Here is a 13,339-nt window from a genome sequence, read left to right as displayed (position 1 = left end):
ATGTCCACAAACTCGCTTACTTATGAATATTGCATCATTGGTAGATCGTGAACATTCCAAAACTTAACGAAAAGGGAAGGAACTATCTTGAGGATTCGTGACACGAGCTCGACACTTGAGGTATGTTAAGACTTTTAGACTTATTGAAGGACGTTTTCCTAATTAAAGATTAAAAATGAAAATAGACAAAGGGGTAAGTGGGAAAGATGGTGGTCTCGTATCAATGGTGTGACGGGCATTGGTACGAATACCGGTGTTATAAAAAGGAAAATTTCTATTATAGAATGTGGATTGAAATTTGAGAATGCCAAAGTATATGGGCATTAGCTGATATATTATTGACTTGAATTCCATGTGTGGTTGTGTTTTATTTATTTCACCTGTATAGTTGTGATAATTGAGGTGGTTATGTATTATGTTCATATTGATTGATTGAGATGCATCAGCATCCCCTCTATTGAAATAATATTGTGCACATGCATAGACATGAGACTGAGTATAAGTTGGGCACGTGGAGATCGTCCGTGCTGGGGATGGTGAGATATTAAGATTGTAATTTGGGCACGTGGAGACCGTCCGTGCGAAAATTATTTGATATTATGATAGTGCGTTGAGATCGTCCATGTCGGTATATGGACCTCGTGAGTCCCCCATGGATCATGAACTCTCGATGTATTTCCGAGGAGTATCATGTATATACGGTTGAGTGAGTACTGGGTATTCTGAGACATATCATTACATGCCATCATATTGCGTTGCATTTCATCCCATCATTCATTCTTGTTGACTATATGTTTCGTTTAGTGTTTGGAAAATATTAAATGTTGATTTTCTTTATTGATGAAACTTAAATAGTAAGTGTAATATATATATATATATATATATACTTGTACAATCTTAGAATTTATTTTCTTATATAACTCCCGTCACTACTTCTTCGTTGTCGGTCAATGAGACATACTGGGTACACGTGGTTTCGTACTCATACTACGCTTGTTGCACTCTTTGTGGTGCAGATTCGATTCTGAGTAGAAGCACATCTCGTGGAGCAATTTGAGTCCGAGCTTGGAGTTGTGGTGAGCTGCTTGGCTGTTTCGTGGCCCACACCTCCCTCTATCTTTTATTTATTCTGTTATTAGTATTCAAACAGGATATCCCTTATGTTAGATTTATCATTTAGTTTCAGACTTGCATTGAATTTTAGAAGCTCTTGTACTTACGACACCAATTCTTGGGGTGATATATTTTATCTTCCGCATTTTGTACTTATAAGGAACTCAATGTTGGAGATTCTTGCTAAGTGTTGGTCTTTTTTACTCATTTGTTGGTTTAGTTGGGTTAATATGTTGGGTTGGCTTACCTATTGGTTGGGAACATAGGTGCCATCACGACTTGCAAAATTTGGATCGTGACAAATTTGGTATCAGAGGCTAGGTTCATCGGTCTCAAAAGTACAAGAGCAATGTCTAGTAGAGTCTTGCGGATCGGTATGAAGACGTCCATACCTATCTTCGAGAGGCTATAGGACATTTAGGAAATATTTTGTTCTTTTATTCCTTATCGTGCACACTTGACCTTGTAGAAATTATAATCTTGATTTCTCATTCTCTCTCAGATGGCGAGGAATCGTACATCGGCAAGTGGTGGTCAGGATCCTATTCCTGAGCCTGCTTCTTGGAACACTGTCCGAGGTAGAGGTAGGAGACGAGCTCGAGGTCGGGGTAGGGGCCGTGTTGCAGCACCTGTGGATGTTTAAGTACCAGTAGCTACTCAGGGTCGTGATAGGACCGTACCTCCTGATGCAGAGGTTATTCATGGGGATGTGCAAGATCGTGTCGAGGGGGATGGGCCAGCTCAAGCTCCAACTAGTACTATTGTCCCCCCAGTGCTTCAAGATACCTTGGCTTGTATGTTAGGAATCCTAGAGGGGATGGCCCAGGCAGGAGCTTTGCCTGTCACTTCTGATGGCTCACAGACCCGTGTTGGAGGTCAAACTCCAGATCCGATAGTTGCTCCAGATTCTCAAACTCCCAGGACTCAGCCAGCTGCCGCTGTAGCTCCTCGTTTTGATAGTATGGAGTTTCCAGATATGACATCACATTTGGTGAACAGGTCTTCTATGACTATTGATGAGCAAAAGATGTTTGGGAGGTTCAGACTAATGAATCCTCCTACTTATACTGGTGACTTAGCTGAGGATGCATATGAATTCATAGTTAGTTGTCATGAGAGGTTGCATAATCTTGGATTAGTGGAGTCTCATGGAGTTGACTACACAGCGTTTCAGATGATTGGCTCTGCTAAGCAGTGGTGGAGGGATTATATTAGTAGTAGGCCAGCTGGATCCCATCCACTATCCTGGAATGAGTTTACTCAGGTATTTCTATCCAAATTTGTTCCACGCAGTGAGAGGGAGAGTAAGAGGGTCGAGTTTGAGGGTTTTCAGCAAAATGGTATGTCAGTTGCAGAGTATGAGGGTAAATTTCATGCCTTGGCTAGGCATGTTTCGATGATACTTCCCACAGAGGCTGAGAGAGTGAGAAGGTTTGTTAAGGGGCTGATTATTCCGATCCATCTAGGAGTTTCTCAGGTTGCTGCTTCTGGTGTTCCATTCCAAAAAGTGGTAGATGCTGCTAAGGAGTTGGAGATGATTCGACGTGAGGGATTTGAGCAGCGAGAGGACAAGAAGACTCGTTATTCAGGTGATTATGGTGGTGCTCTGCCTAGGAGTCGAGTTTACTTGGGCAGAGATTATCACCCTCAGTCCAGCAGACCCATTCATGCTGCTATACCAGCGTCTGAGGCTAGTTACGCTGGGCATAACTCTTCGAGCTTGGTACATACTTCGCAGGGTTCATCTTCTAGACCTGTAGTTCATGGAGGGCATTCTGGTCATTCCGATTTCTCTCATCAGTCAGCGTCTCGTAGGGGTTGCTTTGAGTGTGGTGATATGGTACTTTTTGTGAGAGACTGCCCTAGGACCAGACGTGGTGGCTTACATCAGGGTTCTCAGGTTTCGACTTCCAGGGGTTCACAACCTCCAGCTAGAGGTGGTGCACAGAATGGTAGAGGTGGTTCTCATTCAGGTAGAGGTGGTTCTCCTTCTGGTCGAGGTGGTGGTCGTGGAGGTTCACAATCTGATGGAGGTCGTTCTCACTGTTATGCTTTTCCAGGTAGGCCAGAGGCTGAAGCCTCAGATGCTGTTATCACAGGTATTATTCCGGTTTGTCATCGACCAGCTACTGTATTATTTGATCCAGGCTCTACTTATTCTTATGTGTCCACGTATTTTGCTCCTAGTCTGGATATATTGTGTGAGTCTCTTGATTTGCCGATACATGTTTCTACTCCTGTCGGGGATTCTGTAGTTGTAGATCAAGTGTATCTTTTATGTACTGTTACTTTGATGGGGTATGATACTCATGCAGATTTAAAGGTCTTAGAAATGATAGATTTTGATGTGATTCTTGGTATGGATTGGTTATCTTCTTACCACACAATTTTAAATTGTCATGCCAAGACCATCACTTTAGCTATGCCTGGAATTCCTATAGTAGAATGGAGAGGTATTCTTAGTCATCCTTCTAAGGGTGTGATATCATTCCTTAAGGCTCGTCAGTTGGTACAGAGAGGATGTTTGGCGTACATGTCCCACATTCGAGATACTAGTATTGAGACTCCTATGCTTGAGTCTATTCCAGTAGTGAGTGAATTTTCAGAAGTATTTCCGACCGATTTGCCAGGTCTTCCAGCAGATCGAGATATTGATTTTTGTATTGATGTGGAGCCAGGCACTTGGCCTATTTCCATTCCTCCTTATCGTATGGCACCAGCTGAATTGAAAGAGTTGAAGGAGCAGCTGCAGGATTTGTTGAGCAAAGGTTTTATTAGACCAAGTGTATCTCCTTGGGGTGCTCCAGTGTTATTTGTGAAGAAGAAAGATGGATCTATGCGTATGTGTATTGACTATCGGCAGTTGAACAAGGTAAACATCAGAAATAAGTATTTGATACCTCGTATTGATGATTTATTTGATTAGTTGCAGGGTGCTTCAGTTTTCTCCAAAATTGACTTGAGATCTGGCTATCATCAGCTGAAGGTTAGGGCGGAGGATATCCCTAAGACGGCTTTTCGAACATGTTATGGTCATTACGAGTTTTTGGTGATGTCTTTCGGACTGACTAATGCCCCAGCAGCTTTTATGGACTTGATGAATGGAGTGTTCAGACCGTATTTAGATTCCTTTGTTATTGTCTTCATAGATGATATATTGATATACTCACGCACTAAGGAGGAGCATGAGCATCATTTGAGGATTGTTCTTGGGATTCTAAAGGAGAAGAAGCTTTATGCAAAGTTTTCAAAGTGTGAGTTTTGGCTTAGTTCGGTAGCATTCTTGGGACATGTAGTGTCCAAGGAGGGCATCATGGTGGATCCTAAGAAGATTGAGGCGGTTAGAGATTGGGTCAGACCTACTTCAGTTACTGAGATTCGTAGTTTCTTGGGCCTTGCAGGTTATTATCGATGGTTTGTTGAGGGTTTCTCATCCATTACATCTCCATTAACTAGATTGACACAGAAGGAGGTGACTTTTCAGTGGTCTGACGAATGTGAGGTTAGTTTCCAAAAGCTCAAGACTTTATTGACTACTGCTCCGATTTTGACCCTACCCGTGGAGGGAGAGGGTTTTGTCGTATATTGTGATGCTTCTCGGGTTGGTCTTGGTTGTGTGCTGATGCAGAAGGGAAGGGTGATAGCTTATGCTTCGAGACAGTTAAAGGTCCATGAGAAGAACTACCCTATTCATGATTTAGAGTTGGAGGCTGTGGTGTTTGCATTAAAGATTTGGAGGCATTATCTTTATGGTGTGCATTGTGAGGTGTTCACGGATCATCGTAGTCTCCAGTATATATTCAATCAGAGGGATCTAAATTTGAGGCAGAGGAGATGGTTGGAGTTGCTCAAAGGCTACGATATGACTATCCTTTATCACCCAGGCAAAGCAAATGTTGTAGCAGATGCCTTGAGTCGGAAGGCGGTAAGTATGGGTAGCCTAGCCATGTTACAGGTTAGTGAGCGTCCCCTAGCTAGGGATGTCCAATCCCTGGCCAATAGCTTTGTGAGGCTTGATATTTCAGAATCTGGTAAGGTATTGGCTTATATGGAGGCTAGCTCATCCTTGTTGGAGAAGATTCGAGCTCAACAGTTTGATGATGGTGATTTATGTAAGATTAGGGACAAGTTTTTAAAAGGAGAAGCCAAGGCTGCAATTCTTGATAGTGAGGGAGTTTTGAGGATTAAGGGTCGTATATGTGTTCCTCGTACAGGTGCTTTGACTAGATTGATCATGGAGGAGGCTCATAGTTCGAGGTACTCTATTCATCTGGGGGCTACTAAGATGTATCGTGACTTGAAGCAACATTATTGGTGGTGTCGTATGAAGAGGGACATAGTAGATTTTGTATCCCAGTGTCTGAATTGTCAGCAAGTGAAGTATGAACACCAAAAGCCTGGAGGTGTGACACAGAGGATGCCTATACTTGAGTGGAAGTGGGAGCGTATTGCTATGGATTTTGTGGTAGGATTGCCATGTACTTTGGGTAAGTTTGATGATATATGGGTCATTGTGGATCGACTGACTAAGTCTGCACACTTTGTACAAGTTCAGACGACCTATAATTCAGAGAAGTTAGCCAAAATCTATATTCGGGAGATAGTTCATTTGCATGGGGTTCCTATATCTATTATTTCTGATCGTGGCACCCAATTTACCTCTCATTTCTGGCGGTCTATGCAGAAAGAGTTGGGCACTCGGGTGGATCTTAGTACAGCCTTTCACCCTCAGATTGATGGTCAATCTGAGAGTACTATTCAGGTTCTCGAGGATATGTTGCGGGTGTGTGTGATTGACTTTGGTGGTCAGTGGGACCAGTTCTTGCCTCTAGCGGAGTTTGCTTACAATAATAGTTTTCACTCAAGCATTAAGATGGCACCATTTGAGGCTCTATATGGCAGGAGATGTCGATCTCCAATTGGCTGGTTTGATGCATTTGAGGTTAGACCATGGGGTACAGATTTGTTGAGGGAGTCCTTGGACAAGGTCAAGTTGATCCAAGATAGACTTCTCATGGTTCAGAGTAGGCAAAAGAGTTATGCAGATCGAAAGATTCGTGATTTAGAGTTTATGGTTGGAGAGAGGGTTCTACTTAAGGTTTCACCCATGAAGGGTGTGATGAGATTTGGAAAGAAGGGCAAGTTGAGTCCAAGGTACATTGGTCCTTTCGAGGTTATGGAGCATATTGGTGAGGTGGAATATCAGTTGGCTTTGCCACCTGGGTTGTCAGGTGTCCATCCTGTATTTCATATTTCAATGCTTAAGAAGTATCATCAGGGTGGTGATCACGTGATTCAATGGGATTCAGTGTTACTTGATCAGAATTTGACTTTTGAGGAAGAGCCGATCACCATTTTGGATAGGCAAATTCGGAAGCTAAGGTCCAAAGAGATTGCTTCAATAAAGGTTCAGTGGAAGCATCGTCCAGTAAAGGAGGCTACATGGGAGACAGAGGCAGACATGAGGATTAAATATCCTCATCTTTTTGAGCGTCCAGGTTAGCTCTTTTCTTTTTTTCCGTTCGAGGACGAACATTTGTTTAAGTGGTAGGTGATGTAACGACCCGCTAGGTCGTTTTGAGAACTAGGACTAGTTTGACTTCTTTTGAAAATTTAAAGGGGTATTTTTAAACTATTAGATAACTATGAGTACCCAATTGATGAAACTTTTATTAAATAAATAATTAGATAATAGGTTAGTGGAGTTTCACGGTTAATAATTTCTTATTTAGAAGAAAAGGAAAACGAAAAGTGGGGAGGCGAAACCTTACCACAGGCGACTAGCGAGAGGGAGAAAAATCATAGCCATCGTTCAGGTACAACCACCCTTCTCAGAATCTGTAACTTTAAATGAATTATTCGATAATCTATTTTAGTATAAAATGATTCATTATATGTATTATATTGTTGGGGTTAGATTCGAGAAAAACCTGTCAGTAGGGTTGAAATTGTTGTTGACGAATTTTCAATTCTCTTTTGTTGTATATTGTGTGTTAGTAAATGGTGGAGGGGGACAAACTTATTAGCCAATCATTAGGCAATTATGCCAATGATTGGCATTGAATGTATTATTATTAAAGGGATAGAAATTGACCATATAAGTTTGGAGAAAGAAAGAACACGGTCTCGTGATCCTTATTCTCTTATATTGTTTTTTTAAATTTATTTATCAAATTTAGTTACTAGTTTTTAAGATATTGAGATAGGTAATTAAATATTAGGTGTATATTATATGATTTAACATTGAATCTAGGGTACTTGGAGAGGTTAAGGTTAAGTTCTTGGCTTGAAATTTGACGAATTGGCATACAAATTATACCAAGATTTGGCGTTTGATTAGAGATAAGAGTGAGTTTAGGATCTATGATATACCTATAATAATTTGAAGGTCCACAAACTCGCTTACTTATGAATATTGCATTATTGGTAGATCGTGAACATTCCAAAACTTAACAAAAAGGGAAGGAACTATCTTGAGGATTCGTGACACGAGCTCGACACTTGAGGTACGTTAAGACTTTTAGACTTGTTGAAGGACATTTTCCTAATTAAAGATTAAAAATGAAAATAGACAAAGGGGTAAGAGGGAAAGATGGTGGTCTCGTATCAATGATGTGACGGGCATTGGTACGAGTATCGGTGTTATAAAAAGGAAAATTTCTATTATAGAATGTGGATTGAAATTTGAGAATGCCAAAGCATATGGGCATTAGCTGATATATTATTGACTTGAATTCCATGTGTGGTTGTGTTTTATTTATTTCACCCGTATAGTTGTGATAATTGAGGTGGTTATGTATTATGTTCATATTGATTGATTGAGATGCATCATCATCCCCTCTATTGAAATAATATTGTGCACATGCATAGACATGAGACTGAGTATAAGTTAGGCACGTGGAGATCGTCCGTGCTGGGGATGGTGAGATGTTAAGATTGTAATTTGGGCACGTGGAGACCGTCCGTACGAAAATTATTTGATATTATGATAGTGCGTTGAGATCGTCCGCACAGACACGTGGAGATCGTCCGTGTCGGTATATGGACCTCGCGAGTCCCCCATGGGTCATGAACTCTCGATGTATTTTCGAGGAGTATCATGTATATACGGTTGAGTGAGTATTGGGTATTCTGAGACATATCATTACATGGCATCATATTACGTTGCATTTCATCCCATCATTCATTCTTGATGACTATATGTTTCGTTTGGTATTTGGAAAATATTAAATGTTGATTTTCTTTATTGATGAAACTTAAATAGTAAGTGTAATATATATATATATATATATATATATATATATATATATATATATATACTTGTACAATCTAAGAATTTATTTCTTACATAATTTCCATCACTACTTCTTCGTTGTCGGTCAATGAGACATACTGGGTACACGTGGTTTCGTACTCATACTACGCTTGTTGCACTCTTTGTGGTGCAGATTCGATTCCGAGTAGAATCACATCTCGTGGAGCAATTTGAGTCCGAGCTTGGAGTTGTGGTGAGCTGCTTGGCTGTTCCATGGCCCACACCTCGCTCTATTTTTTATTTATTCTGTTTTTAGTATTCAAACAGGATATCCCTTATGTTAGATTTGTCATTTAGTTTCAGACTTGCATCGAATTTTAGAAGCTCTTGTACTTAAGACACCAATTCTTGGGGTGATATATTTTATCTTCCGCATTTCGTACTTATAAGGAACTCAATGTTGGAGATTCTTGCTAAGCGTTGGTCTTTTTTACTCATTTGTTGGTTTAGTTGAGTTAATATGTTGGGTTGGTTTACCTATTGGTTGGGAACATAGGTGCCATCACGACTTGCAAAATTTGGGTCGTGACAGATAAAACACATGTATGTGGATACTTTGTATTCTCTCAAGATATCAGTTATATATTACACTTGGTATCTTATTGTTGTGTTAACCACGTGAATATAATTTTAATTTTCATAAAACGATACTACAATATTAATTATTGATATTGCTTACAACACTTATAATATACAATTTATCTCTTTCTCAAATATTTTTTGGTACTACCTATTAGTTGTATAAAAATGGGGAAAAAATAATTTTTAAGATTGAAAAACAATCAATTCTTTTAGGTAGGATCTTTTAATCAGTTTAGGAAAAATATATGTACATTTGTCATTTTATTCTAACATATTAGACATAGAACATATATATGATTATGAATTAGAATATAATAATTATTTTACCTTATAATTCTCAAAGATCTTATCCTAGTCAAAAATTTGAACAACCTTCCATAACTTCTCAACAAGGAAATGAATTATAAATGGACAAAAAATAAATTAGTTTGATTTATTATCAATTTTTATTTATCAACATGTTGCAAAAACACACTATAAATAGTCTCTTGCACTTTATACAAAAGTATATCATTAAAATTAACTTGAGAATAATTTTGATTAAGAATGGCCAAAATTTTTAAACTTTGCTCTTTGTTTCCTTCTCATCATTTCAGGTTTGTCTTTTATTTTTTATTTTTTTGCCTGTTCATTTTTATGAAATATATGCTATTTAAAGTTCTGAGGCATAAATTTTATATATTGATAATGTGAGGAATATTTCATGATATATATGCATAATATTATTGGTTCTAATAGGTTGTTTCTTTGTTTTTCAAGTAACCATCTTTTAGTTTATATAGAGAGTTAATTATCTTATGTTATAGGTCAACTTCACATGAATATATAAAAATTCTCTATGTTAACAGAAGGCACAATCAAACTTATGATGAAAATAAACAATTCAAGTGTTTTTTATTACATGTGTGTAGTGAATATTGTTTTTCATGACTTTGATTGCAGTTGCATTGGATATTAGTCAAGTGAATGCACAACACCGATGTACGAAAATTCTGAATCCAAAAGGATGTGTTCTTTCTGATTGCAAAAAAGAATGCTTTCAAAAATACAATGGAAATGGTCTTTGCTCAAGTAGTGGTACTATTGGACAATATGTTTGTACATGTGTTTACAATTGTAACCTTGATTAGTTGAATTCTCTAAATTAATTTTTATTTCAAAAATGATTTTTATAAGTAGTCTACTTGAAGGTTGTTCTTTATATAAAATAATGAATTTTTAATCCTTTTCTAACATTTATTTTATTATGTTTTGATTTAAAATTCAGATTATGAAACCTATTTATGCAACTGAACTGAATTCGTACTACGTAGACTCCTTAAAGTAGCAAAACATATACTTTCCAAGTAAAAAATCTCCATTTCAAAGGTAGATCTAATTATTCGAACATAAGTAACTTCTGTTCAAATTATATAAGTGTTTTATGTCGATATATTGTCTAATATATGAGGAATGTTAAAGAAAAAGTATACGTTATATCAAATCAATTAACATGAAAAGTAATAAAATGTACATGTCACCTTATCATATAAAATGAAAAAAGTTTAATAAATGAATATATTAATAAAATAAATTATAAATTAAAAAAGTGATATAATATTGATGAAATGCCAAAGAAAACTGACCAACAAGGAACACACATATACATTATACATACACCCACACATCAAATTGTAAAGATAGATTACAATTTCAATCCATTTTAATTTCTTTGGAGGATCTTATAATATATTTTAGTTTTTAATATTATAAATCTATTAGTAGACTTGTATTAAAAATAGTTTAACAGAAAAATGAACATACATTGTTCATTTTCATTGCTCCATTTATATTTTTTTAGCGATGATCATATTCTTGACGTATAAGTCCATTTATATAAAAGCAAATAGTCTAATTTTGCAATGTAGAATTTAAAAAGCCGTTCAAGTAACTCATCATTAATGTACAACATTTTTTTTTTACATTTTAATAGAAATTCATTAACTCAAATTGAAATGTTTTCCTAGCACAAATTTAAAGTGACCATGGTTGTATACACTAAGAAAAAAATTCTTAATTAATTCATCGGGGGAAAATGTGTAGACATTTTACTTTAAGGTAAAGGGAAAATTCACAAGTACTCCATTAATCTATGTCCGAAATTCTAGAGACACATTTATACTATACTAAAGTCCTATTACCCCCTGAACTTTTTTTATATGTAATTTTCTTCCTCTTTCAACCTACGTGGCACTAGCTTGAAAAAAAACAACCAGCGTTGTGCCCACAAGATAGTTCCACGTAGGCTAATAAGGGATAGAAAATTATTAATAAAATAAGTTCACGGGGGTAATAGGACCTTAGTATAGTATAAGTGTGTCTCTGAGATTTCGGGCATAGGTTGAGGGGATACTTGTGCATTATCCTTTTTCTTTTTTTATAAAAATCCGTGGAAGGTGGTAAAAGAAGAGGTTTGACAGATAACAACTTTGTAAATAAATAATCCCTTATCAAAATATCGTATTAATTGAATTTTTTTTAAACCGTGTTAAGTGTGGTGTAAAAAAAAAGTGTGAAAATATGTCCAAGCTTGATTTATTTTTTCGAGCATCTAAGATATTAAGAAACTCAGGTATCAAATTAAGGTGAGTAAAACTCTCAAAATTTATGTTGGCATGAATGGATTTGTATGGGTCTGTCACGACCCAAATCGGGGCCACGACTGGCACCCACACTTACCCTCCTATGTGAGCGAACCAACCAATCTAATCCTTAACATTTCAATGTAATATCAACATAAAGTAATGCGGAAGACTTAAATTCATTAATAAAATCAGTAACTATTATTATTCCCAAAATCTTGAAGTCATCATCACAAGAACATCTATGATCAAATTACTAGACTAAGAGTATTCTAAAAGCTAAAACAAGTAAAAGCTAGTCCATGCCGGAACTTCAAGGCATCAAGACATGAGGAAGAAGATCCAGTCCAAGCTAGAAGCATTAGCTCACCCTGAAGATCCGATGTGACGAAGACTGGCTAGAATTGTGGTTGAGTTGAAGATGACGGTACGTTTGCTGCACTCCACAAATAAACAAGAAGAAAACATAAAAGTAGGGGGTCAGTACAAACACTAGTACTGAGTAGATATCATCGGCCAACTCAAAATAGAAAACAGTATGTATTAAGCAATATCATGAAATCAACTAATATCCTTAGCACGCAGCATTTACAGTTACCATAACCCTTGGTTACAACACCAAGCACATCAATGAGGACTCACACCTCCTCATCATACTCATTTGGGAATTTAGTTCATTAGATTGGATATATTAACATATTTCAAGATTCATTATGTTTATTCCCCTCGTGTCGGTACGTGACACTCCGCCCTCAATATACTATCCTGGTATCGGAACGTGACACCCGATCCATATTCTATCCTGGTACCGGAACGTGGCACCCGATCCATATCCTATCCTGGTGTCGGAACGTGACACTCCGATCCTCATATATTATCCTTGTACCGGAACGTGGCACCCGATCCATATTCTATCCTGGTGTTGGAACGTGACACCCGATCCATATTCTATCCTGGTGTCAGAACGTGACACCCGATCCTCATTCTATCCTGGTACCGGAACGTGGCACCCGATCCATATTCTATCCTGGTGTCGGAACGTGACACCCGATCCATATTCTATCTTAGTGTCGGAATGTGACACCCGATCCTCATTCTATCCTGGTACCGGAACGTGGCACCCGATCCCCTAATCTCACCACTTTCGTTCATCAAGCCTTCTTTTATACCAAGGCATCATCATTAACAAAGTAGATTAGGGTTTCTTTTCAAGATTTGGGATTCAATAGCTTCATCATGCTTATTTATTCACAATTACATAATCACATCATTCATGCAAGCATACAATTAAGCATATTGAAGGTTTACAATACTACTAACACATATCATTCGCTATTAAGAGTTTACTACGAATAGCATGAAAACCATAACCTACCTCCACCGAAGAATTGAAATCAAGCAAGTTAATCCTCAAAGCTTGGTGCTTTCCCCTTTCTCTCGATCGTTTCTCTCTCTCCCTTATTGTTCTTTCTATTTTCTTATTTCAAATCCTCTTTCTTTTACCCTAATTAGTGTATAATTAAGGATAAAAGATGGCAATAATGCCCCACTAATTAACTTAAGGTTACCTCTTTTAACCCCCAAGTAATTAGACTTATTAACATTAACCCACTAACTTTATAATTAAGGCAAGAATAGTCAAAAACGTCCCTTAAAACGTATCAAGAAATCCAACCCGGACTGGGATTGCGCAACCTGTGATGGGTCG

At 37.6% G+C, this 13,339-nt stretch overlaps 1 protein-coding gene across 1 annotated transcript in view; it reads left to right on the top strand.

The window, feature by feature from the left end:
• Positions 1–13,339, top strand: part of LOC138338949 (uncharacterized) — a 31,587-nt gene that overhangs the window by 1,550 nt on the left and 16,698 nt on the right. The window contains exons 2-11 of the mRNA XM_069290045.1: positions 1,616–1,697; positions 1,806–1,907; positions 2,217–3,128; positions 3,744–3,821; positions 4,056–4,162; positions 4,742–4,828; positions 4,922–5,266; positions 5,486–6,055; positions 6,227–6,355; positions 6,521–6,611. Coding sequence (XP_069146146.1) covers positions 1,616–1,697; positions 1,806–1,907; positions 2,217–3,128; positions 3,744–3,821; positions 4,056–4,162; positions 4,742–4,828; positions 4,922–5,266; positions 5,486–6,055; positions 6,227–6,355; positions 6,521–6,611 — 2,503 coding nt within the window. The remainder of the gene's footprint in view (positions 1–1,615; positions 1,698–1,805; positions 1,908–2,216; positions 3,129–3,743; positions 3,822–4,055; positions 4,163–4,741; positions 4,829–4,921; positions 5,267–5,485; positions 6,056–6,226; positions 6,356–6,520; positions 6,612–13,339) is intronic.

The sequence above is a fragment of the Solanum lycopersicum genome, chromosome 10, assembly GCF_036512215.1.
Source record: "Solanum lycopersicum chromosome 10, SLM_r2.1".
Classification (NCBI taxonomy): Eukaryota; Viridiplantae; Streptophyta; class Magnoliopsida; order Solanales; family Solanaceae; genus Solanum; species Solanum lycopersicum.
The sequence above is the reverse complement of the archived record's forward strand: the minus strand, read 5'-3'. Positions and strand labels throughout refer to the sequence as shown.